This window comes from Copadichromis virginalis, linkage group LG9 (genome assembly GCF_057382275.1).
Source record: "Copadichromis virginalis isolate Kocher_CV1m ecotype Utaka linkage group LG9, C_Virginalis_male_GT1.1, whole genome shotgun sequence".
NCBI classification, from domain to species: Eukaryota; Metazoa; Chordata; class Actinopteri; order Cichliformes; family Cichlidae; genus Copadichromis; species Copadichromis virginalis.
This window is the reverse complement of record NC_140626.1, coordinates 10,764,274-10,791,059: the sequence shown is the minus strand read 5'-3', so window position 1 is coordinate 10,791,059 and position 26,786 is coordinate 10,764,274. Positions and strand designations below refer to the sequence as shown.

The 26,786-nt window shown below is 41.1% G+C and overlaps 2 protein-coding genes, 1 non-coding gene and 1 pseudogene across 4 annotated transcripts; 1 reads left to right on the top strand and 3 right to left on the bottom strand.

Moving 5' to 3' along the window:
* Positions 1-26,786, bottom strand: part of LOC146701306 (uncharacterized) — a 316,606-nt pseudogene that overhangs the window by 53,164 nt on the left and 236,656 nt on the right.
* On the bottom strand, positions 10,686-12,079 carry rps20 (ribosomal protein S20). The gene is made up of 4 exons (XM_085467715.1): positions 11,979-12,079; positions 11,293-11,392; positions 11,034-11,107; positions 10,686-10,909 (listed from the first exon to the last, which is right to left on the bottom strand). The coding sequence occupies exons 1-4, from the start codon at positions 11,979-11,981 to the stop codon at positions 10,727-10,729; spliced, it is 360 nt and encodes a 119-aa protein (XP_085323841.1). The 5' UTR covers positions 11,982-12,079; the 3' UTR covers positions 10,686-10,726.
* On the bottom strand, positions 11,179-11,244 carry LOC146701326 (small nucleolar RNA U54). The gene has a single exon (XR_014922419.1). It is a non-coding gene; the product is annotated as a small nucleolar RNA U54 (small nucleolar RNA).
* On the top strand, positions 15,239-24,232 carry anks6 (ankyrin repeat and sterile alpha motif domain containing 6). Of its 2 annotated transcripts, none has more exons than XM_085467602.1 (18): positions 15,239-15,858; positions 16,681-16,899; positions 16,991-17,192; positions 17,366-17,516; positions 19,126-19,170; positions 19,268-19,472; positions 19,746-19,852; positions 20,384-20,535; positions 20,624-20,861; positions 20,995-21,044; positions 21,125-21,319; positions 21,419-21,581; positions 21,672-21,898; positions 22,018-22,210; positions 22,349-22,416; positions 22,522-22,638; positions 22,895-22,991; positions 23,086-24,232. In XM_085467602.1, exons 1-18 carry the CDS (start codon positions 15,530-15,532, stop codon positions 23,133-23,135), a joined length of 2,808 nt encoding a protein of 935 aa, XP_085323728.1. In that variant the 5' UTR covers positions 15,239-15,529; the 3' UTR covers positions 23,136-24,232. The 2 variants fall into 2 exon arrangements, with proteins under 2 accessions (XP_085323728.1, XP_085323727.1); XM_085467601.1 differs by having other exon boundaries at positions 20,992-21,044.

The window sequence follows — 26,786 nt, the reverse complement described above, 5'->3', positions numbered from 1 at the left end:
AGTCCTAAATGATCATCTTTAAAGTGTTTGTGCTAATAACATCAAGTCAGACAGGCATGGAGAACAGCACTGACTGTTTAAGTAGTTTAATGTGTAGGTGCTGGTGATAAACACATTTTGAATGAAAGCCGGGGAACTTTGGTAGCACAGAAACAAGTGGCTATTCTTTGTGACCATATAGATCAGTCCCTCATATTACCATTATTTCACCCAAAGGCACAAATTAATACTCAAAAGAGCTGCAGCAATACACACAAATATAAACAGTACTTGGTGACAACTTTGCTTTTCACAGCATATTCCATAATAGCGCTGCCATACTGCATCACACTCAGTGCATTTCAATCATTTCTCCAGCGAGTTTGATAGCAAAATAATAATCATAATTTTTTTTTAAAAATAGCGTGTGTAACGTACACATACTGGAAAATTATTTACTAGGACTCACCTATCATGTGACCGGACAGAGCAAACTCCGCCATTGTTGTTTTCCATCAAACACTCATTAAAACAGCAACCTGCAGGTATGTTAGCGCACTCATCCCCGACTGTCCGAGGGAGGGGCGGGGTCACACTTTGAAACAGATGCAAGGCAGCCCAGGCGGGGAAATTTTGCTTTTGAAATACAGTTACATTTTCAAGAACTTTCAAGCACCACATCTGAAATTCAAACACTTTTCAAACCTCGAAAAGACGACATTAGAATTCAAGCATTTCCCAGGATTTCTGATTTTTATACTCAAAAATCCATCCACAAGCTTCAACGCGTCCAGAACTCTGCTGCCCGTATCATCACCAGGACCCCTTCTATCCACCACATTACTCCTGTTCTGCAGCAGCTTCATTGGCTCCCGGTCAAATATCGTATCAATTTCAAAATACTCTTGTACACATTTAAGGCCATTCATCATCTCTCCCCTCAAAACAGGACTACAACAGTTCAAAATCAGGACTTCTTAGGACTTAACCAAAACAGAACCAGAAACAGCTGGGGGAGCAGCACAGCAAAGGACTCATCCAGGCTGGAAAAACGAATCAGGAAGGCTAGCTCTGTGGTCGGCATGAAGCTGGACACTTTGGTGATAGTGGGAGAGAAAAGGACATTAAAGAAACTGCTGGACATTATGGAAAATGCTGGGCATCCTCTGCACATGCTCGTAAATAATCAGAGGAGCCTATTCAGCGACAGGTTGCTTCTCTCAAAGTCAAGAACCAACAGGCTTAAAAACTCCTTTGTCCCACACGCCATCAAACTGTTTAACTCCTCGTTGGAGGGGAGAGGGAGGGGAAACAGGAGGACAAAGGCGAGTGGGAACAACTGAGCTGTAGTGCCTTTTCACTGTGCAATATTTGCAATATTTTTTTATATTTGACCTTTTTTGTGGGGCAAATAATATTGACACCAGTCATTTTGAGTTTTTCTGAAATGATTCTGTTGTTGTCTACAAAATATTAAAAAAATTAAGCTTTAGGGAAATCCTCTGGTTTAAAATCCTGTTTTAAAAAAGCACTTGGGACAATTGTGGTGGAGACAGCTTTTGTTATAATATCAATAATATTTATATGAATATGGGATACTGTTACATGTTTGCATAGACGTTTGTGGAATATGGAGACACTCCTGGCATTATATGAGCAAAGTGAAACTCAATTTTTAGGGTTCATGGAGATGAGTGTGAAGATCCAAACAATCGCTGTCAGTGATGGAGAAGCTTTGATGAAAATATTTGGTAAAAAGTTCACCAGCATGAAGGAAATGAAGTTCTCAAACTTTCCTTAGGAGGACCCCAGCACGCCTGCTTAAAGAAAAGTAAGTGTGCTGATGTGGATGCTTGCAGTGACTGCTGTATAGAGGCCATCACATGAAACATATCAGTGTCATAATTGTTAGTTTAGTCACGTGTTTGTTTATTATCCTTATTGTTTTATCTGGGACTGTTTGCAAACATCTCAGAGAGAGGAGACACCAGCATCTAAACAGAGACTCAAACCAGCAACCTGCAGCTCCCTGCTTGGCTGCTCCAGTTTTCTCCTCTCTCATGTTGCCCACCAGTGATTTCTAGCTGCCCACCCACACAGCAGGCTAGAATATGCACTGAGCCTCAGCACCATGGTTGCAATACTTGGACATGTTTTCTTTATTAAATAATGAACCAGACCCCAAAAAGTAAACAGCTGTTATTGCTAGGCAACGGGAGCAGCATTTGGTGATGCAGCACCTGACATTCCTGACCATGTGGGCGGAGCATGCATGGAATGGAATGTTTCGTAGAACTGTGCAACACAAGCACTTAGTTACAGCATTTTTCATTTTATCCAGACACAGCTAGAGACACATCTACAGCAGCATCTCTGTGCAGGACAGACGACGGTTGAAGAAAAAAACACATCGAAAACTTCACTTCTCTACAAAACTTTGGTTCCTTTGTTTAAAAGGCCAAAATGAATCAAGGGAGATCGAGAAGAGGATTGGTGAGTGCGTCACCATACAGTACAGAACAGTCTGAGCTGATTAAACTACGAGAAGAATTTCAAATAATACAGGCTGAAAATGTCAAATTAAAAGAAGTGGCAGAAGAATCAAGAGAAGAAGCTAAAAATTCAAAGTTTGAAACCGAAGTAGTATTGAAGGAATTACTGCATGTGGGTCTAAAGCTTAAAGGAGAGAAGATGGGAAAACAACAAGCAGAAAATGAGAATGAAAACATCAAGAAAGAACTGTTGGAAGCTCAAAAAGCATTGCAGGAAGAGAAAAGCACAGCACAAGAAGCTAAAAATAAATATCAAACTGCAAAGAAGGAGGCAGAAAATGTGATGCAGGAATTACAGGAGGTGCAGGAAGCTTTTGAAGGGGAGAAAAGGAAAATGCAGTTGGCAGCACAAGAAGCTGAAAATGTAATGGCTGAAGCTGAAATACTCAGGAAGGAATTACTGCATGTAAAGCAACAACTTCAAGAGGAGAAAAAACGTAAACATGAGGCAGAAAATGAGATTGAAAATATGAAGAAAGAATTGTTGGAAGCTCAAAAAGTGTTGGAGGAAGAGAAATTTAAAATACAGGAAGCAAAGAAAGAAATGGAAAATACAAAGAGTTTCACTCAAAACATGAGGAAGAAGTTGCTGGAAACAGAGGAAGAAATAGAAAAAGAGACACATGGAAAATGGGAGGCAAAACAGGAAAGTGAAACTCTGAAGAAGAAACTGATGAAAGTGCAAGAAGAACTTGCAGAAGAGAAAATTGAGGTGAAGGTATTCAAGAAAGAAACGACAGCCTCTGAGGTGACCAAGAAAGGCTGCAAAGATGCACTTAAAGAAATGCAAAAGCACAAAAAGGAAGCTAAAGAGCTCCTGAAACAGAAAGTCAAACTGGCCAAACAGCAGCTGAAAGAAGCATTTAAAGACGCCGAGGAGCAGCTAAACAAAACCTTAAAAGAGCTGAAGGCAAAAGAAAAAGAAAAGAAAGCCGAGGACAGGAGTGGATTCTGGAGCAGACTGCTGAGAAAAAACTGACCCAGCAGCATCAAGTTTAAGGAGAGCAATAGTTTCTTCCTCCTTCCCCCTCTCTCAACCTTTCTTTCACAAAAATCCCCCCAAACTTGACTTGGGACGTTTGTTTGTTTTTAAAAACTCTATTCTGAATACATGTACTGAAATACACAAATAAAATTGCCATAACTTGACCTCATGTTGCCGGCTTCTTTTCTTGTGTGTCTGTGGATGTAAAACAGTAACACACTTTCTGCTCTGTGTGTTTTTAATTGTAAATAAATGCAATATATCTTCATTTTAAAAACTTCTGCTCTAAATCTTTTTTTAGCAAAATGCTTTTTTTGCCCCTTCCTGATTTCTTATGTTTTAACATGTTTGTTACATTTACATGTTTCCGATTTCAAGTGTTAACACAGATAGTCAGAGACAGAGGTCTGGACAGCTCTTTCCCTTTATTTGTATTTATTCAGGTTATTTTTATACTCAAAAATCCATCCACAAGCTTCAACGCGTCCAGAACTCTGCTGCCCGTATCATCACCAGGACCCCTTCTATCCACCACATTACTCCTGTTCTGCAGCAGCTTCATTGGCTCCCGGTCAAATATCGTATCAATTTCAAAATACTCTTGTACACATTTAAGGCCATTCATCATCTCTCCCCTCAAAACAGGACTACAACAGTTCAAAATCAGGACTTCTTAGGACTTAACCAAAACAGAACCAGAAACAGCTGGGGGAGCAGCACAGCAAAGGACTCATCCAGGCTGGAAAAACGAATCAGGAAGGCTAGCTCTGTGGTCGGCATGAAGCTGGACACTTTGGTGATAGTGGGAGAGAAAAGGACATTAAAGAAACTGCTGGACATTATGGAAAATGCTGGGCATCCTCTGCACATGCTCGTAAATAATCAGAGGAGCCTATTCAGCGACAGGTTGCTTCTCTCAAAGTCAAGAACCAACAGGCTTAAAAACTCCTTTGTCCCACACGCCATCAAACTGTTTAACTCTTCGTTGGAGGGGAGAGGGAGGGGAAACAGGAGGACAAAGGCGAGTGGGAACAACTGAGCTGTAGTGCCTTTTCACTGTGCAATATTTGCAATATTTTTTTATATTTGACCTTTTTTGTGGGGCAAATAATATTGACACCAGTCATTTTGAGTTTTTCTGAAATGATTCTGTTGTTGTCTACAAAATATTAAAAAAATTAAGCTTTAGGGAAATCCTCTGGTTTAAAATCCTGTTTTAAAAAAAGCACTTGGGACAATTGTGGTGGAGACAGCTTTTGTTATAATATCAATAATATTTATATGAATATGGGATACTGTTACATGTTTGCATAGACGTTTGTGGAATATGGAGACACTCCTGGCATTATATGAGCAAAGTGAAACTCAATTTTTAGGGTTCATGGAGATGAGTGTGAAGATCCAAACAATCACTGTCAGTGATGGAGAAGCTTTGATGAAAATATTTGGTAAAAAGTTCACCAGCATGAAGGAAATGAAGTTCTCAAACTTTCCTTAGGAGGACCCCAGCACGCCTGCTTAAAGAAAAGTAAGTGTGCTGATGTGGATGCTTGCAGTGACTGCTGTATAGAGGCCATCACATGAAACATATCAGTGTCATAATTGTTAGTTTAGTCACGTGTTTGTTTATTATCCTTATTGTTTTATCTGGGACTGTTTGCAAACATCTCAGAGAGAGGAGACACCAGCATCTGAACAGAGACTCAAACCAGCAACCTGCAGCTCCCTGCTTGGCTGCTCCAGTTTTCTCCTCTCTCATGTTGCCCACCAGTGATTTCTAGCTGCCCACCCACACAGCAGGCTAGAATATGCACTGAGCCTCAGCACCATGGTTGCAATACTTGGACATGTTTTCTTTATTAAATAATGAACCAGACCCCAAAAAGTAAACAGCTGTTATTGCTAGGCAACGGGAGCAGCATTTGGTGATGCAGCACCTGACATTCCTGACCATGTGGGCGGAGCATGCATGGAATGGAATGTTTCGTAGAACTGTGCAACACAAGCACTTAGTTACAGCATTTTTCATTTTATCCAGACACAGCTAGAGACACATCTACAGCAGCATCTCTGTGCAGGACAGACGACGGTTGAAGAAAAAAACACATCGAAAACTTCACTTCTCTACAAAACTTTGGTTCCTTTGTTTAAAAGGCCAAAATGAATCAAGGGAGATCGAGAAGAGGATTGGTGAGTGCGTCACCATACAGTACAGAACAGTCTGAGCTGATTAAACTACGAGAAGAATTTCAAATAATACAGGCTGAAAATGTCAAATTAAAAGAAGAGGCAGAAGAATCAAGAGGAGAAGCTAAAAATTCAAAGTTTGAAACCGAAGTAGTATTGAAGGAATTACTGCATGTGGGTCTAAAGCTTAAAGGAGAGAAGATGGGAAAACAACAAGCAGAAAATGAGAATGAAAACATCAAGAAAGAACTGTTGGAAGCTCAAAAAGCATTGCAGGAAGAGAAAAGCACAGCACAAGAAGCTAAAAATAAATATCAAACTGCAAAGAAGGAGGCAGAAAATGTGATGCAGGAATTACAGGAGGTGCAGGAAGCTTTTGAAGGGGAGAAAAGGAAAATGCAGTTGGCAGCACAAGAAGCTGAAAATGTAATGGCTGAAGCTGAAATACTCAGGAAGGAATTACTGCATGTAAAGCAACAACTTCAAGAGGAGAAAAAACGTAAACATGAGGCAGAAAATGAGATTGAAAATATGAAGAAAGAATTGTTGGAAGCTCAAAAAGTGTTGGAGGAAGAGAAATTTAAAATACAGGAAGCAAAGAAAGAAATGGAAAATACAAAGAGTTTCACTCAAAACATGAGGAAGAAGTTGCTGGAAACAGAGGAAGAAATAGAAAAAGAGACACATGGAAAATGGGAGGCAAAACAGGAAAGTGAAACTCTGAAGAAGAAACTGATGAAAGTGCAAGAAGAACTTGCAGAAGAGAAAATTGAGGTGAAGGTATTCAAGAAAGAAACGACAGCCTCTGAGGTGACCAAGAAAGGCTGCAAAGATGCACTTAAAGAAATGCAAAAGCACAAAAAGGAAGCTAAAGAGCTCCTGAAACAGAAAGTCAAACTGGCCAAACAGCAGCTGAAAGAAGCATTTAAAGACGCCGAGGAGCAGCTAAACAAAACCTTAAAAGAGCTGAAGGCAAAAGAAAAAGAAAAGAAAGCCGAGGACAGGAGTGGATTCTGGAGCAGACTGCTGAGAAAAAACTGACCCAGCAGCATCAAGTTTAAGGAGAGCAATAGTTTCTTCCTCCTTCCCCCTCTCTCAACCTTTCTTTCACAAAAATCCCCCCAAACTTGACTTGGGACGTTTGTTTGTTTTTAAAAACTCTATTCTGAATACATGTACTGAAATACACAAATAAAATTGCCATAACTTGACCTCATGTTGCCGGCTTCTTTTCTTGTGTGTCTGTGGATGTAAAACAGTAACACACTTTCTGCTCTGTGTGTTTTTAATTGTAAATAAATGCAATATATCTTCATTTTAAAAACTTCTGCTCTAAATCTTTTTTTAGCAAAATGCTTTTTTTGCCCCTTCCTGATTTCTTATGTTTTAACATGTTTGTTACATTTACATGTTTCCGATTTCAAGTGTTAACACAGATGGTCAGAGACAGAGGTCTGGACAGCTCTTTCCCTTTATTTGTATTTATTCAGGTTATTTTTATACTCAAAAATCCATCCACAAGCTTCAACGCGTCCAGAACTCTGCTGCCCGTATCATCACCAGGACCCCTTCTATCCACCACATTACTCCTGTTCTGCAGAAGCTTCACTGGCTCCCGGTCAAATATCGTATCAATTTCAAAATACTCTTGTACACATTTAAGGCTATTCATCATCTCTGCCCTCCATATCTTTCTGATCTGGTTAAGATCGCCGCCCCATCTCGTTGTACTACTACTACTACGTCGATCTACTTCTTCCCTTTCACTCTCCGTCCCCTCCCCCCGTCTTGCCACCATGGGGAGCAGGGCTTTCAGCTGCTCTGCTCCACGACTCTGGAATCCCCTACCTCCTGATTTAAGAAATATCTCTTCCTTCTCTCTCTTTAAGTCCCAACTCAAAACTCACTTGTTCAAAATAGCTTATCCCACATAACCTCTCCACTCTGCTCTTTTAAATTAGTTTATGTCTTATGCTTTTACGATTGTGTAAACTGCTTGTTTTTATGTTGCTTTTTATTCTAATGTGTACAGTGACCTTGAGTGTTTTGAAAGGCGCTTTCAAATAAAATGTATTATTATTATCTTTGAAATATCTCAGTGTGACACTGATACTGTACATGAGTGTGGTAGGTTTTGAAAACAGCATCAGCAGAGTACACAGCAAAGGGGAAAGGAACAATTGTTCCTTTCAAATTTTTTACAAAACATCCAATCCTGGATCATATCCATATCCACTTAGGATCGAGTGATCCAAATACACCACATTGTGACAATAACCACGGCATAGCAGCTGATGAGCAGCTGATAGATACTGCTCATGGCACCACTGGTGCAACTAGACTTGCAGTCAAGACCGCCAAAACCAAGACCAAGACCAGAGGGTATCGAGACCAAGACAAGACTAAGAACAAGTCGAGACCAAGTCGAGACGAGACAGAGACAGACAAAAAAGTCTTTAAACTGCAGCCAGATGCTGCTTCGTTTACGGGTGTCAGGCATATTTATGTGTTTTTGCTTTAGCACGTCTCTCACCCTCTCTGTTTTTCACACAATGATATTATCCTATATCCTCGCATGTGATTGGCCACAATATGGAGGGATTGGAGCACAGCTGAGGCACTGTGTGAGAGCTGAGCAGCGAAAGAAAATAAAGCGAGGGTAGAAATGACTGATAGATTAATAGGCTCTGTTTTGAGTTTTGTTCAAAAAAGAATGACTTCATATAGGAAAAAATAAATATCACATATGCAGGACACCTTAAACTGTATCAAGACACGAGGACTAAACCCCAATTCAAACAGACCCAGAACTGATCGGGAATCAAAACAGGACTACAAGAGTTCAAAATCAGGACTACTTAGGACTTAACCAAAACAGAACCAGAATCAAAACTAGATGATAGTAGCACTAAAAATCATCATAGACCTGCACTACACTTATTTTTTAATTCTACCAAAGTCCACTATTTAGATTCAGAGCAGCTTATATAATTATTTAGCCTTATTGTGCAAACAAGCCTGCATAACTTAATAAATATAGAATTTGAAAAGTAACAAATGGTATCTCAGAAGTCACACAAGGTACTAGATACATGTTCTGATGAGTTTTGGCAAACAACCATTTGACTAACATGTGTGTCACCTGCTCTTGTTCCATCTCTGTTCTGTCCTCTCTCTCCCTCTCTGTTCCTCTCTCTCATTCTCTCTCTCCCTCTCTGTTCCTCTCTCTCCCTCTTTGTGCTGACAATCAAGCCAAACACCAACATCATCAAATATACAGTTGAAACCAGACATTTACTCTTCAGATAAAAACACAAAAACGTTTTTAATTGTAACATCGAATCAGACTAAATGTTTATTTTTTAGATTAATAAATATAAAAACATATTTGTTAAATTTAAGAGTAAATTGTCTGTATTTCTTAATTGTAAATGGCACCAAATTGTATTCAAAATTGAGCCACACTCATGGAGCTCCACAATTCTTTTCCTGGTGTTTTGGTTGACATCTCTTGATTTTCCCATGTCAAAGAAACAGGCTCTGTGTTTTGCCTTATATGCATCCACAGCTGTGCCACCAATTTACTCACATGGACTCTACTAACCTATCAGAAGCTTCTTCAGCTCAGAATGGAATCGTCTGGAGTTTTCTTATTAATTAACAATAAACTTAGTGTATATGTACTCCTAAATTTGATGAAAGTAATGAAAAATAGACAGCTTCCTCTTTTTATTCTGACATTTAACTAATTAAAAAGATATTTCAATATTTATTTATCTAAAACAAAACAAGTTTACTCTAAATTGATGTTTAACAGTAAAAAAATGTTTCTATGTTTTCTCTCTAAAGTTTATGTAAAGATCTGGTTTCAACTGTGAATATACTGCAGTGAATTGAAATTCCTCTTGTTTTGCATAGAAATATACTGAACAACATCCAAAGCATAATACATAAAATAACATCTACCTGAGTTTTTTCTTTGAAAGAAGCTCCTTATGGCCATTGTTGTGTTCATCAGTACATATCTGAAACCGATTTAGAGTTTGTTTAGCCGTGGAGGGTAACAACTGAAAATATGAAATAAACACACATGTAAGCTAAGACTCTCTAAAAAGAAAGCATTATTGTTGTTCGGCTTTTCATTTCGCCATTTGTTGATTCACTCGAAGAGCAAGTAACGTAATATGGGTCAAGTGATCAGTTTGATATCAATCTTTTGTGAAACATTGTCATATTTACATTATTAGAACAGTGCCAATGATTTGCTTTGGTACCTGGTCAAACTTAAGCTCTCCTCTGTCTGCAGTAAACTCGCAGGGAGCAGCTTCTCCCCCCTTGCTCACATGCGCAAGCGTTGTGCTCAGTCTACTAGTGCCTGAGCTCGGATCATACCAAAATTAAAGGGAATTTAGTACTGTGTGCTATGTGCTTGGAATATGGTGTGTAGTTTTTGTTTTATAGTTGTCAGTCAGGCATCTAACTATGAAACAAATTACACTCCAAAAGACCCCGGGCTTCTGAAAAAATGACCCGGGCTTAAGCCCAGTAAGCCACCCCCCATGGTTGACTCCAAATCTCCTGAACACTTTGTCGATCTGAGAAAGCAAGACCAAGACCACGTAAAAGTGAAGACCGGTCTCGAGACATCCAACTCTGGTTTACAGTTGTCATATTTCACTAGCCCCCTTAGTTCAAGGTTTCCCTAATAATTCTTCAACTGACAAATGTTTACACTCATTTTAACTTAGTAAAACCTTTGGCACTTTCTTTCCTTTAAGACATATTAATAAAAGGCAAATTTATATCTATTGCTTTTGAAAACTACAGCCATTCAGTGAGCGTCTAAGACTGCTTTTTCAGGTTCCTTTATTTGTACCTGTAGGCAGATTTTGCTTAAGTTTACAATTAACATCTAGACACTCATCGCAAACTTGGCCCTTTTGAGGTTTCCCACCATCACAAACCCAAACACCACCACGTCATAGTTTCCTCATTCATTGCTTTATTGAAAAATCTGGGTCATTTATGCATCAGCGATAGTGACTTCGACCTCTACACCAGGTTCGATGCTGATGGAGGTGATCTGCTTGACAATTTCAGATGGGCTGTGCAGATCAATCAGGCGCTTATGGATCCTCATCTGGAAGCGATCCCAGGTTTTGGACCCTTCACCACAGGGAGTCTTTCTGGTGGTGATGCGCAGAGTCTGGAGGAAGAGAAATGCATTTTACTTTAATAAAATGATCAAGCATTCAGGATACGCAATCAAGAAAAAGCAATTTATTCCAATGTGGTGTTAGATAAGAGTTCTGAGCCATGGTCTTCAGTACCTTGGTTGGCATGCGGACAGGTCCCTTCACCTTCAGGTTCTTTTCCTTAGCCCCACGGATCAGGTCTGCGCAGACTGCAGAGCAGAAATGCACAAAAACTTGAAAACACGGCCAGTCATCACTTTGCCTTGATTTGCTTTCCAAGCCGTGGCTCAGAATAGCGTATACATAAATCAGGGTTTATCAGTCAAATTTTTGTCCTCATAGCTCAGGTCAGGCTAAACTCACAACATTATTAACTAAATCTGAGCTTAATTACCCTTCTCCAGAGATTTGACGTTGCGGCTGGTGAGGGTGATGCGGATGCGGTGGATGGCAACCTCAGTGTCAACTGGTGCCTTGCCGGTGTCCTTAAAAGCCTGGATGTGAGGAGGAAAAAGCAGTTACTCAGGCCCATCCTTGATATTGCAGGACGATGTATTTATAAAAAAAAAAAAAAAAAAAAAAAAAAAAAAAAAAAAAAAAGGGGGAGATCTCAAGAACACGCGCAGCGAACTAGTTTAGGTTTGATTCCTTTTACACTGATTCGGAAGCCCGGGCAAAAGCACCTGAACGCAGCGGCAGAGAACTATAATTTGGGACACCCCGATGAATAACGACACCCAGCAACAACTCAGCAACAACCGGCCCCCACAAAACGCGCGAGTCAAGAGGAAGCTTGAACTTTATATAAGAGAGTCTTCTGCCTCGCTTAGAAATGCGCCGAAACGTTAACTGTGCATTTAATATCCACAGCCGCATGAATCTACAGCTTGCTAACGTTAGTAACTATCTACAGTCCGTTTGGACGGTGTTTATGAAGGGGCTGCGAGCGCCATTAGCTGTCGGCATTAGCAGCGACACTCCGTAGAACTCTTGAGTTCAAATTACTCTACAAATTATCAAGCAGTTAGCAAAAACCAGCTGCATACAACTTGTTGGTTGACATAATCAAACAGCACATACCATTGTGAATATTCCTGACCGACTTATTCGGAAAAAAATTCAAGCGAACAGCGGTGAGCCAGGAAAGCACGCCACCAACGTGGTTAGCTGTCGGTGAAAAGACCGAGCACAGGCCAGTTTCCTCATATGTACTGCTCATCCGGAAGTCTTCTACTTCTTCGTTGGTGTTTCAAGCAGCTCCGTAACTAATAGCGACATCTATTAACGTGAGTTTGAAATTGCAGTGTGATCACGTATGTGCGTTTTAGATAAGACTGCAACTGTTACCTTTACTATTATTCCAGTAATAGTGATTTGTACAAACTGATAATGCCACAAATTTGTTACAGTAGTTATTGTGTTGTTACTCGTAATCTATGGCAAATTCTTCATTCCAAAATGTGCATTTAGAAGCAAGAATCAAAATCAGAATATTTTTTAATCCCAGAGGAAATTAAAAGGTCACAGTTGCTCCAACACAGTAAGAACAGTAACAAGCAAGTTAAAGTATCAATATTAAATAATACAATATTTTACAAAATAGTTCTAATGATATAAATGGTTTAATTACACAAATTTCCGCAAAATATATCCCACAAAATTGAAATATAAAGTTGACACTGAGAAGCCCCTATCGTCATATTAAACAAAAGAAACTGTTATTCCAACCCCCAGGGTACACAGTAAATAAAGCTTAACCTCCAGTAAACATGAAGCAAGAATTTTGAGTAAAATGTAAATGAAATATATAAAATCAAAGATTTATTTATTTAAATTAGCAATCATCACGGAAAATATACTTGGTATAAACTAAATCTATGCCAATCAAGTAAATTTCATTTGACCAGATTCTATTAATTCTAACATTTTACAATGTACAAATTGTATATGTAATTTAATTAGATACATTTAAAATCATTTCCTTTTTGTTTTTGTGTTTTTGTTTGTTTGCTTGCTCTGACTGTACTGGCTGTGAAAACAAGCTATGAAAACAAATCGAATCCTGCAACAAACAATTTTTTTTTCATTAACATACTGCTTCGTCAAAGGAGCTTGCAAAGAAAAGCGTCTGGACTTCTTTAAGTTGCTTGAAGACGTTTCACCTCTCATCCGAGAAGCTTCTTCAGTTCTAAGGTCAAATGGTGGAGAGTCCCAGATATAAACCTAGTGGGAGTGACCCCCCACAGAGGGACAAAAGGACCCCCTGATGATCCTCTAATCGCCTGAGCCAAGGTGGGAAACTGGGCGTGGGTCCCAATCAGCCAGAGTTTCGGGTGTGTTCATTGTGAAACCTGGCCCCACCTTATCATGCGAATTCCTGAGGTCAGATGGCCCAGGATGTGAGTGGGCGTTAAGGCGTCTGGGGAGGGATCTCAAAACTGGATTATAGATGGCAGAGAGTTGGTGTCGTAAGCCCCGCCTCTGTTCAAAGATGGTCGCTCACAGTGGACATAGATGGCTTCTTTCACTCCTCTTTCAAACCATCTGTCCTCTCTGTCCAAAATGTGAACATTGGCATCCTCGAAAGAGTGTCCTTTATCCTTAAGATGCAGATGGACTGCTGAGTCTTGTCCTGTGGAGGTGGCTCTTCTGTGTTGTGCCATGCGCTTGTGAAGTGGCTGTTTGGTCTCTCCGATGTAGAGGTCTGAGCATTCCTCGCTGCACTGTACAGCATACACCACGTTGTTAAGTTTGTGTTTTAGCGTTTTGTCTTTCGGGTGAACCAGTTTCTGTCTGAGCGTGTTGCTGGGTCTGAAATACACTGGGATGTCATGCTTGGAGAAAACTCTCCTGAGTTTCTCTGATACACCGGCTACATAGGGGATGACAATGTTGTTGCGTCTGTCCTTCTTATCCTCCCTCGCTGGTGTCTGGTCTTCTTTTCTGTGCCTCTTTGCTGACTTAGAAGTCCATCTGCATCTTAAGGATAAAGGACACTCTTTCGAGGATGCCAATGTTCACATTTTGGACAGAGATCTATGTCCACTGTGAGCGACCATCTTTGAACAGAGGCGGTGGTTTACGACACCAACTCTCTGCCATCTATAATCCAGTTTTGAGATCCTTCCCAGACGCCTTAACGCCCACTCACATCCTGGGCCATCTGACCTCAGGAATTCGCATGATAAGGTGGGGCCAGGTTTCACAATGAACACACCCGAAACTCTGGCTGATTGGGACCCACGCCCAGTTTCCCACCTTGGCTCAGGCGATTAGAGGATCATCAGGGGGTCCTTTTGTCCCTCTGTGGGGGGTCACTCCCACTAGGTTTAAATCTGGGACTCTCCACCATTTGACCTTAGAACTGAAGAAGCTTCTCGGATGAGAGGTGAAACGTCTTCAAGCAACTTAAAGAAGTCCAGACGCTTTTCTTTGCAAGCTCCTTTGACTACGATGACCTGGATGACTGAGAACCTTCACAGACATAACATACTGCTTGTTTTTTCTACTGAGAGAAAAAAAAATCTCCCAGATTTTTAAAAATATTTTTTCAAATATATTTATTTATTTAAAGTAAACCTTATTTCAAAGTTTACATTAAAACTATATTTGTGTATATTGTGCAAATAATAATGCTCACTGTAGATACTGCTATTTGGTGTCTGTGGTTTAAAAAAAAAAAAGGAATAAAGTGAATTGTTGCATTTTTCCACCACTGGAGGGCAGTGGAAACACGTTTTTCGCACATCTGATCAGCTGCGCGTTGGCAGGACATAAATAACAATAACAATCATGACAACATTAAAAATAAACCAGAAACCTCGTGTTTTTAGCACTGTTAACCTCTGTATATCTACAACAACTAAATAACCTCTAAGTATGTAACGCAGAAACCTCGGACAACAACAGCAAACAGAGACATAAAAACCAGAGAACACTTCCGGTAAAAAACGTTTCAGAATAATACAATCATGTTGAGGCGAACAAAAAGTTCAGAAATATGGTGATAGCCGAGTGAATAATATCAATATCAATACTATTCTGTGGAACACTACCCTTTTGATATTTACATTTTTAAATTATAAGATGTGTCATTTGCTTTGTGTCACAAAGTATATATTAAGGTTTGTGACACTGTATATTTTAAAATATTATCTTGGCTAATAATGTATCGGACACTAGTCATATACGAATGTGGAGTGAGGATATACAAACACAATGTAATGAAATATACTACGCAACCGAGCTATAAGTGGGTTTGACCAAAGTACCTTAAAAGCTGATCGTACCTGAGTATGCTTTTGTTTTGAAAAGCAGAAGTTGCGCCGTGTAGCCACTAACTTCACCGTGGTCAGATTCCTAAACAAGTAACGGAACCGGGCATCGCCGGCTGATGGCCACAAAGTTGTTTTGTGAAGAACATTAGACTAAATGTAGAGACTGGAGAGGAGCTCCTTGGCGTATTGTTTGAAAGGAAGAACATTAACAACAAATCTGAACTTCATTTTGCTGTGCATCATGATTTCCAAACACAGGCCGCCGCCAAGTGACAGAGGAGAACTTTTTCACGGTTAGCGTCGATAAAACAACTGGAAACTGAATGGAGACGAAACAGCGCGGCGAATAAAGACATGAATTTCGGGGTCCCTGTGAATTCGCGGCTACTTCTACGTGCCTGCGATGAGGGGGACTATGAAACGGCCCGGAGCATCCTGGAGCCCGGAGCCCCGAAGGAGTCCGGGCGGCAGAGCAGGCTGCGGTCAGAAGCGGGTTCGGAGTGTGACGCTGCGGACATGTTGTCTCTGATACCTGTGGACTGCACCGACGAAGAGGGAAACACCGGCCTGCAGTTCGCCTCGGCCAGCGGACACGAGAACCTGGTCCGGTTCTTGCTGAGAAAGGGGGCCTCAGTGGACAGTCGCAACAACTACGGCTGGACCCCACTGATGCAGGCTGCGAGGTGGGGCAGCTTGCTGGAGCTCATGTAACTCATGTAGCTCATGTAAGAGGGTGGCACCATACTCCTTCTAAAAATGTGCCTTTTTTATTTGCCACCGTGTGTTGTTAATCATAAAGTAATTAATATTAAAGGGAAGGAATCTTCCGATGCCCCTCCCCAATTCGTCGCATAAAAACACACATTTTAGTGACATGAGAGGGAGCAGATTGTGTTTAGTCTTGTTTCCTTTAATATCACAGGCCGATCGGGGGTTTAACATTTGCGGAACTTAGTGGAGTTTCGTGGGTACAGCCAGCGACAAATTCCACTGTAGTTAAATTGTATTTAAATTATTTTACTTGAAATTCAAATGTAATTATATTTTACCAACAGTTAATTACAAGAAGGCACATTATAATAACGGGGTAACAAGTCAGGTTTTTACAGGAAACAAAGATATCATCAAAATTTGCAGGCCAGTGAGAATTTATAATGATGGAGCCAAGCCTAGCTAAATTGATCTTAAAAGAAACAAAACCTTAATTTATGCCCTTATGTGCAGGCCGTATTATAAAGTAATACCATTGTTATCTAGAGATTTCAATGAGCCTTCAACCTTATTTATAGAGAAAATTCAAGTGCTTTGTAGCAAATTACTGTTCACTTTTATCCATTTTCTTTTTCTAATTTTGAACATACCTGTAGTTTTCTACACAGTCCTTGCTTAAAGTGCACTGGCATCTCTTTTGGAGCCTGTGATAGCTGGCTTAAAAAGAGCATCCTAATTCACCTAGAACAACTTCTACATGCAAAGTTCTTCCTCTGTCCTATTTCTCCTCCCAGGTTTGGCCACTTGACTGTCGCCCACATTCTTTTGGAGAACGGGGCAGAGATTAATGGGCGCAACAGGCTTGGAGCAAGCGTCCTGACCATGGCGGCTCGCGGGGGACACACTCATGTAGTCAAGCTGCTTCTGGAGAGCGGTGCGTACGTGGATGACTTTGATCACCTGGCTGTTGCCGCAGAGGCGGTCTCCAATGGCAACAATAACAACAGCTGCAGGTTTTTTCTCTTTTTCAAGTAAATTTGTAGCCCAGTGTGATATCTAACTAACATCCTCCACTGTTTTGTGTTTTGTGTTTTTTTTTCACAGCGGAGCCAGTTTTGGACCCGGTGAAGGCTGTCTGGGAGGAGGAGGTGGCAGAGAATTCATGGACATCACAGCGTTGATGGTGGCGTCTCAGCACGGTCATGAGGCCGTTGTGTGCCTGCTGCTGGAGTGGGGCTCTGATGTAAACTTCTCTCAGAAGACCACTGGATGGGGACCGCTGATGCTGTCCACTCTAAGTGGGAAGGTAGGGTTTAAAACATTGACGGTTGGATGGATAAAAAAAGATATATATATTTAGCACATTGTGGGTATGTTGGTGGCATTTATTAATGGGTTTTTATAAATTGTTTAAAATGGACCTGGGCTAATTTTCTGTAGGACCTGGTGATTAAAGCTGTGTGTGTGTGTTTTGCAAAGGTGGCTGTGGCTCAGCAGCTGGTGGAACGTGGAGCTGACCCAGACCGAATCAACGTTCTGTCCAAGACAGCCTTTGAACTGGCCATGCAGCTGAAACAGAGAGACATCAAGGCTTATTTGGACTCCATCACTACTGTCAGACCACAGACAGGTACGGCCTTCCCTCAGTTACTCATTCAGACTTTGCTGTCTTGGCCTGATGATAAAGTACAGTAGTGCCATCGCATATTATACACGCCCTTGTAAAAGAACAGTTAAAAACTCATCTTTTTAAACTTGCTTTTGGTTGATTTTTGTTCTTATGTTTTAGCTTGAAGCACTTTGTGATTTTATCTTGAAAGGTGTTATATAAATAAAAATTTACTTACTTACATCTTCCAGTCTGAAAAACTTTTGAAGCAAACTGAAGGAGCTGAGCGGCCGAGCCTGCACACACATTGTTACATGTTTCCTAAAAAGAACAAATACTGGCTGTCCTGTCTTCCTTCCCTCACCCCTTAGCGGGCGCAGCATGACTGCCCCTCCTGGTTCTGTTGAAGGTTTCTTCCTGTTAGAAGGGAGTTTTTTCCTCTCCACCGTTGCCAAGTGGTTTTCATAGTGGGTCATCTGATTGTTGGGGTTTATTATTATTATTAATACTAAAATTAAATCAGCCAAAGCAGACACAAATAACATGGATAACATCAGTATAGAACTTCAACTTCACATGTATCTTCAATCCATATAGAACATAAAAAGAACATATAAAGGCAACAGTGGTTTCCACAGTAGGCCTTGTGTTAATACACTTCACTGTATAGTATAATGAAGGAGTCAGTTGAATGTTTTTATGTTTTATGTTATTATCAGAGAATAGCAGAGTGACGTAATAGTGCAAAAAGTGTTTGCAAAAAGACAAAATAAAGTAAATACTCAACTTTTTAGTGTTTTCTGAGAGTGTGTGGTGCTTTGAAAGCTTTTGAATTTTATTTTGGTAGCACCATGTCGACAAGAGAATCCATCCCCCACTCCCGACCCCCTGCAGGATGCGAATGCACTTCAGTTAACATTAACGTGAGAGGCGCCAGAGGAGCTCGGCCTCTTTGTTTCATGGCTCTTCTCACAGGTAGTTCAGGTTTTTAGCTCAAATTACCAACGTAGCCACACGCAGTGTATATTTCAAAGGTTTTAATTGCAGCATGCAAACAAGGAAAAGTGTGAAAAGACAAATCAGGCAGATTTGTTAGCGAAACCTACAAGTTTTAGTTTCTAACGATGTACAAGTTCTGGTGAGGTTCTTATTACTCTTATCTGAAGTTCAGGAGTGGGCCCACCTTTCAGACATCGCTGGTTTACTGCTGCAAATGCCCACCTGTCCTATGCAACTGTTTGTGGGAACTGAGAGGGATTTATCAGGATTCGAAGCCACTGCCTTCCCCAAACCACAGCGTCAGCCTCTGGCTTAGCTCTTTGCTTCTCATTAACGTGTCATCTTCATTAGCAGTACATTCTGGTAAATCACATTTGGAGCTTTAGTTCTTGCTAGTGAATGCGTCTTTCACCGCTCTACTTTTCTGCCTTTTTTCTTTTTTTTCTAAGCAGTCTCGCACATAAATTATAGTTGATGTGATTTATGTGTGTGTTGAACTCTGTAGCATGTAACAGTTGTGTACTTATCACCCCAGCCCCGCCCCCCACGCTGCCTGATTTTTGCTGAGCTATGTGGGCTGTGTTTTTTCCAGATCTCTTTCCTCTTCTCATTCTCACTTGTTTCTTCGCAGATGATGAGAGAAGAAGGCCAGATGTGCTCAGCGCTCTGAAATTAGGTACGCTGAATCGAACAGATAAACCTGGAGGAAAAGTTTTTGGGAAACGAATGACTTTACATGCCTCTACACATCTGTAAATATGTTTTCTTCTCAGGAAATTCACAGCTGGTCAAAGAAATCCTGGAGGAGGATCCTGCTCAGGTGAATTTGTCCAATCAGGAGGGAGCAACGCCTCTCATGATGGCAGCAGTAAGCGGCCAGTTAGAGGTGGTTCAGCTGATGGTGGAGAAGAATGCCGACATAGATAAACAAGATGGTGTCCATGGGTGGACCGCTTTAATGCAGGCCACCTACCACGGGTGAGGAGAAGCTGCTGGTTTGTTTCAACCAGAAAATTGCTTTTTTATTAGAATGATTTAGATCAATTTGAGGTTAAGAAGTTTGGCTCAGGTGTTAAACACTGTTGTTGCTGTCCTGCTGATTTTGAATGTAAATTAGAACAGGTTTCTACTACAGAGTGACAAAAAGTCAATACCATATTTAATATCAGGATGTCTGACTTCCAAAGTCATACACAGAGCAAGTATCATTTCTTACACTGTCTTTTGTTTTCTCCTCCGCCCTCCATTCAGCAATAAAGACATTGTCAAGTACTTGTTGAATCAAGGTGCTGATGTCAACCTCCGAGCTAAGAATGGATACACAGCGTTTGATTTGGTTATGCTGCTCAATGATCCAGGTAGTTCTTCCTGTCATTGCTCCGTCTAATAACACTTTGGGAAAACCTCAGCTAAAGACTATAATTCATTCATAATCAGCTAAAAAAACCAACCAACCAAAAGGCATCCACCATTTGTGAAATCCCTTATTTAAACCTTTTAAATAAAGTAGTGTACTTAAGATGAGGCTACAGGACACACGTAGTGATTTCATAATATCAACCAATCAAAATTTAGAAGCGTGAATTGGAATAAAAAGAACTGAATCTTTTTTCAGTTATATTTGCTTTTAGAAAAGCTCATCCCTGGACTTTGGTTTTAGCAGTAAGTGAGGAGGTTGTTTTTTGAAGTATTAGCTGTGTGAAACGAGCTGTTTGAATGTGATGGGTGTTTATCAGTTTGTCTAATCAAACAATTCATCTATTAATAGAGAAAATAATCAGTAGAATAATCTATGATAACGATCATGAAACAGGTCGACTTAAATCCCTCGCGTTTTGCAAGTTATTAACTGCATATACTCATAATTGTTTCCCTGTGTTTTCTGTCAGACACTGAGCTGGTGCGTCTGTTAGCATCCGTGTGCATGCAGGTAGACAAAGATAAGTCGAAACACCGCGCCAGAACTTTAATGACGCGCTCCAAGAGTCGACAGTCCCTCAACAATGTCCCCGTGCCGCCCGATGACAAAGGAGGCCTTAAGGTAAAAATGTAATTGGCAAAGTTGCTTTCTATCAAGGATATCATAATAGTTTTGGTTATAACGCTCCTTTGTGTCCACCCTCTTCCAGTCCTGGTGGAGTAGGATGTCGAACCGCTTCCGTCGGCTCAAGTTAACTCACACTCTCAGGCATGGCCTTTCAGCCAATCGCCTGGCTCCATTTCCAGACGATGCCGAGAGTTCACTGGATGCCACGATGAAGGCGAACAGGAAGCCCGCTGCTGTTTCCAACGGGGCGGTGGCACCTACTCCTGCTGTAGCAGGGAATGACATGAGCACCGCCTGGGCAGTGAAGACCAAAGATGGTGGTGAGTCTTTTTCCTTAAAACCATGAATGACATCACATGTCCATGAGATGTTTAGGGTAAATGTAGCTGAGCATATGTCCATCTTTATGTGAGCAAAATAATGTATAAATGTGATGTATTCTCCTTTCAGCAGGTCACTGCAGAGCATCCTCAGAGAAAGACGACTTTCTAATAACCACGATGGTAGGAGCACTATCCTGGATTAGGGTTCTTTTAGTTTTAAGACGTGTTTGTGACTCTTAATATGTGTCTGTCTAATTTAGTTGAGAAGCGGGGCCCCCTTGACTCGGCTGCCAAATGACAAGCTGAAAGCAGTGATTCCTCCCTTCTTGCCACCCTCCAACTTTGAGCCGTGGAACTCGGACCGCTCACGCGTCCTCAGGGAGGGCAAGAGCGAAGTGCCCCGCCTGCCCATGCCACCACAGAGGAAGCTGAACAGCAGTGGAAACTCAGATATTGTGAGTCCTTTTGGGTGTTAGACAGAGAGAGTTTTAGTTCAGGTCAGAGAAGACGAAATTTGTCCTTATGCTGCTCCTTCTCTCTCCTTTATGGGACAGACATCCATCAGCCGTGTGGTCAGCAGGTCCATTAAGTTTCCCAGTATCCCCAAGGGACCATCTTCATCCTCTCCTTCCAACTCTGGTCACTATCACTCCCCCCACTCCTCTGGAGGCTCAAATGGAGTGGCGGGACTCAACCGGGACTCCCACAACCGTTCAGGTTCGCAAGTAAAAACATTAAAAGCAAAAAGTGATTGCATGACACAGGGGCTGCAAAACACATCGCAATCTTGCTTTCTCCTTACGCCAGGGGGCAGTGCAGACAGCGTGCTCTCCCAGATAGCAGCCCAACGGAAAAGAGCAGCCGGCCTTATAGAGGTAAAGAGCCAACCTCCGGAAAAACAGCACAACCAGACGCCGAGTCAAGCCCCACTACCACCACCAGTTTCAGCACCTGGTTTGCCCCTGCCTGACATCAGCCTTCCTGACATTCACACCCATCCCAGCCTTGTTGCCTCAGACATCCATTCCAGAAAGGTCTCAACTTTCTTTCACAGGTTTTCTTTGACAGTAACTCTTAATGTCTTGTAAAGCTGTGTAAAAACAGCCAGAGCTGAACAAATACCACCGTCCACCCTCACTGTCCTCCTTTGTAGAAAATGGAGTTGAAAAAGAGACCTCAGTCTGGGAATTCCTCGACTTCCAAGAGCACATCGCCCACTCTCACACCGTCTCCTTCCCCAACACCCAAGATTCCCCCCGTGCCAGGAGACTCTCTGTCCTCAGCCTCTTCTCATCCACGCTCCAAGAGCAGCGGAGGATCCAGCAGCGGAACCATCACAGATGAAGGTGTCGGCGCATTTTATTCAGCATTAACCCAAATCATCATCATGCATGGATTGTGTTCTTTTATGTACACCATGTGCTTTGATGTGAAATAAGTATGAGTGGTATCAGTTTCCCTTATAGTTTTTTTTACTTTTTCAGATGAGCTGTCCAGTATTTTGAAGAAACTGTCCCTTGAGAAATACCAGCCTATATTTGAGGAACAAGAGGTACTCCGTCTTTTCTTTCTTAGCCTTCTAACCATACATTTTCACTCTTAAAGCCCAAAAATGCATCTCTTTTCTTTTCTTTTCTTTTCTTTTCTTGTCTTTTAGGTGGATATGGAAGCATTCCTGACTTTAACCGATGGAGACCTGAAGGAGCTGGGCATCAAAACAGACGGACCCAGACAACAGATCTTGGCTGCCATATCAGAGCTCAATGCTGGAAAGGTATGTTCGGTTTAGCGTGGTTATGCATTTCAAAGTTGCTTCCAGCAATCTATTTTGTGCTGTATCTTTCTAATGTATATCCTAACATTATGTCTTAATAATAAACTGCCTGAGCCACAAGAGACATATAGAGGGAATGTAACATATATAGTGTTACAGTGGATTCATACCAGATATGGCTGCTTTTAAAGAACATTTACAGCATCTTTCTGTAATCTGTTCCTAATGCATAATGATCACTGTTGTCTGTCATCAGGGTAGAGAGAGGCAGATTCTTCAAGAGACCATCCATAACTTCCAGTCTTCTTTTGGTAGTAGTGCCAGTAACCCCAGGCAACCAGGACAATCACGCTGTAAGTAGTGAAAACAAGTTTGGGGGCCTGTTGAAAGACTTCATAAAGACAGCATCTTGATCTGTTTATCTGTCTACCTGCTGTCATTCTTTAGCTCCAACAAGCTGGATGAGACACCAGGTTCGTTCCTCTAGCAAAAGGTAACCCCATCGACTTGATGCACACGTGGAAGAAAACCAAAGGTACTTAGAGTAAGAGTAAAGTGCTGCTGACACCCTGCCAAGATGCGAACGACATGGAGACTTGGCGTGTTCTTGACCAGTAGAGATCTCAGTGCAAGAGGACCATGCGTCAAAAAGACCAATCAGGTTGTAATAAACTGCCTGTGTCGGACCCTCCTGGACCAAAGTGTCTCTGTCATGGATTATAAAGCAGGGGTTCAGTGTATGGGTTTAGTGCCCTGCTGCTTTGAACAAGCACATGATGTTACCACGGTATGAGGCTTTCATGGTACAGTGACAGTGTCAGGAAAGTGTGTTACGCAGATGTTAAAGTCAGGTACAAGGAACCTTAAAGGTAATAAAAGAGATTTTTTTTTATTTCTTTGGTTGACCAAAGGCTTTATTGAAAGTAAAAAATATTTTTAAATGCTAAAGAAGTTATAAGTAAAACTAATCTTCTTTAGAAATAAATAGATAAAATAAATAATAGCTTGTGTGTGTGGCTGAAGCTGACGAGTCTGGCAGATAGTTCAGTAAGAAAGAAGATCCTCTGTCGTGCTGCTTCTTTCAGTAGTGTGGATGAGTAAACAGTGTGATCACTGTCAATTTTCATACATTGTATACCGTGAAAAACAGGAACCCCACTGCCACCTTAGCTGCAAAATATACTTTGAATAATGCAGCAGCTAACAGCAGCTGGGTAACGCAGGGAGTCGGGATAGTGAAAGACAAGAATGTTACACACAGCAGAGTGAGCGCGAGCCATGAGAGATATTTATTTTATCTCGACGAATGTGAGAAATGCAGCAGATGTATTGTAAAAGCGGCAGGTGAAGTCGAGAGGAAAGAACTAGCTGTTAGCTAGTAAGACTGTGACTGAGATTTATAGGCTGTGCTACAACTGAGAAGGTGCACCGATGAGGAGAGCCGATGGAGAAGGGAAAGTGAACTATTTTTAGTCAGCCAGTCCCCGGGACTGCTTTATACCAGTTTATGTGTTGAATTTTTAAACCACTAATGTACACAGATGACCTTATTAAAGACTGTGCTGTCATGAGTAAATAAAACATTACGATGATGTAACAACATGTTCTTTTTTTTTTCTTTTCTGTTTAATACTTTATTGGATTTGTGATGAGAAAACTTTGGCAAAAACATTTTGGGAACATTTTATGAGGAGTATAAATTTAGTTTAAAAGAAGCAACAGTTGAGCAACAGTTTCCACTCAGCTCACTCCGTTCATCCCTCTGGCCCCGCCGTGAAACACGGAGAGACAGACGGACTGCTATATCATTCCTAAATATCAGGTATTCTTGTTCCAAGTCTTAATCCAAATGATGGCCTGTGGTACTGTTCGGGATTGGTCAGTTAATGTGAAATGACGCTGATGCAATATCCTGTTTAGTCATGTCCCAAGTCTGGGAAACATAAATTAGAGGATGAATCACTAAACAAACTGAATGCAACTGGGTGTCCATAATTAAATGCAACAAAATGAAGTAAACACAGAATACAAAGTGCATTCAGCGGGGCCTTGGTTTTATAGCTGGAAACCAGGTTTAAGGTCTAACTTTGCTTGTTTAAGAACTTCATATGAAAACAAATGATGTAAAAACAGTCTCCCATCCACAAGATGGCAGCGATGTGCAGTTGATGCAATAAATTATACTCGGTATAATAGCATGTAATGTTGTTCTGCACTGATTTAGGTGTGTGATCGTGTCTTCTGCTTTTTAAATGAGATGCATTAAAGTAAAATTTAATCCGATCAATGGTCATAAAAAGTGGCCAAGAAGCCAAGTCGGTACCTGAGTCAAAAAATGAAACTTTCAGGATTGATTTAAATCTATAAAAGTACTAATGTAAATAATAACTTCTTTTTCACAGGCACATTGTATCCAAAATGACAAAAATATAAAAATTACAGAAGAAAATATGCTATTGTAAGAAATAAGTGGGCACATAGATGACGTCATCTGAACACAAGTCTGCTAAAAGGATTTTTTTAAAAACACAGCTTAACAAAACAAAGTAATTCACCAAACTGATCCAACTTAATAAGAGTACTGAAACTTTATACTAGTAAAGGAAATGATTTAGATGCAACTTGGGGAAAACTACCGAGAATATAACTAAAGTTAATAAAAAGGCACCAGTGAAGGCAAATAGAGAAGAAATGGTCAGTGTATCACATGAGGTTCCCCAGCAGCTTGAGCCTATAGCAGTATTAAAGGTTAAAAGCAATTTAATTAAAGCAAGTAAAGGTGCTTCGGGAAACCTGGTCAAGCCCTAACTATTAGCATTATCAAAAAAGGAAAGATTTAAGTCATCTTAAAAGTAGAAAGGAAGTCTGTCTCCTGAATTACTTTTAAATACTACAAGTCATCCTCCAGCCTAAGGGCGCTGTGCTCTATTAGGTTAATAACAATGAGGCCTTTAAAAAACGATGGGGCCCAATTATTCAAAACATTGTCTGTGAGGAGAAAAAATGTAAATTAAATTCTGTATTTATGAGGGAGCCAAAGAAAGAAGTTAATATGGGAGAATATGCTCTTTCTTTGTATGTCTTCAGGCATGCTCAAACACCCAGGTGAGCTTGATTCTGTTCATCTGGACGTAGTGTTTTTAATGGGAAAAATGGGACTCATCCAAGTGACTTCTTCGGTCTCAGCTGACTACAGGTTTCGCCAACCTTATAAACAGTACATTTGCACAGTGACTGAAACTAGCACCACTGACGAACAGGGATGTGAGGTCAGTTTCTTGATCATTAATATGGAAGTTGTAATAACCATTTATCAAGAACAACTGATTGATGACCACTGATCAATTACCATTCACAGAGAATCAGGGAGTGGCTGCAATCACAGCATTGTAGGATGATGAAAGATGGACCCTTAGGCCCCCTCCTCGATTCAGAGATGGTCTTCCTCTTTTCACATAAATGGCCTCCTTGACTCCCCACTCAAACCAGCGTTCCTCCCTGTCCAGGATGTGTACATGCTCATCACTGAAGAGTGCCCACTGGCCTGTAGGTTTAAATAGACTGCAGAGTCCTGGCCTGACGAGGTATCTTGTCTGTGTTGTGCCATCTGGTTGTTTGGTTGCCCTGATGTATAAATCATGGCAATCCTCCTGGCACATGTTGGGGGACCCAATCCTTGGGGTGGACCAATTTTTGACGCAGTGTATTTTGGGGTTTAAAAAATACACCGTCAAAAATGCAACTGTTCCGAAACTCCTGACACATACGGGATCACTACAGTTTTTCTTTTAGGCAGCAGTTGTCCTTCTCTTCTGGATCGGCTGGAGCTTTCTTTAAGTGCCTTCCCAGTTTTGACAAATGTTCAGGTGAGATAATCACATTTACTCAGCGCCTTCTTGATGTGATGTTCCTCTGCTTCCCTGGCTGCTGTATCTGTAGGGATGGTGTTCAATCTGTCTTGTAGCATCCTGATGACACCCTGTTTGTGCTCCAGTGGATGATGAGAGACATCGGATCTGTATGCGTTGGTTTACGGTACACATCAACTGATCACTGTCCCCCATTACTGCTGGAAATCTCAGTCTAAGAATGGTAACCTGCCACTTTTCATATCCTTTGCAATGCTGAGACAGGCTAAAGCTTTCTCC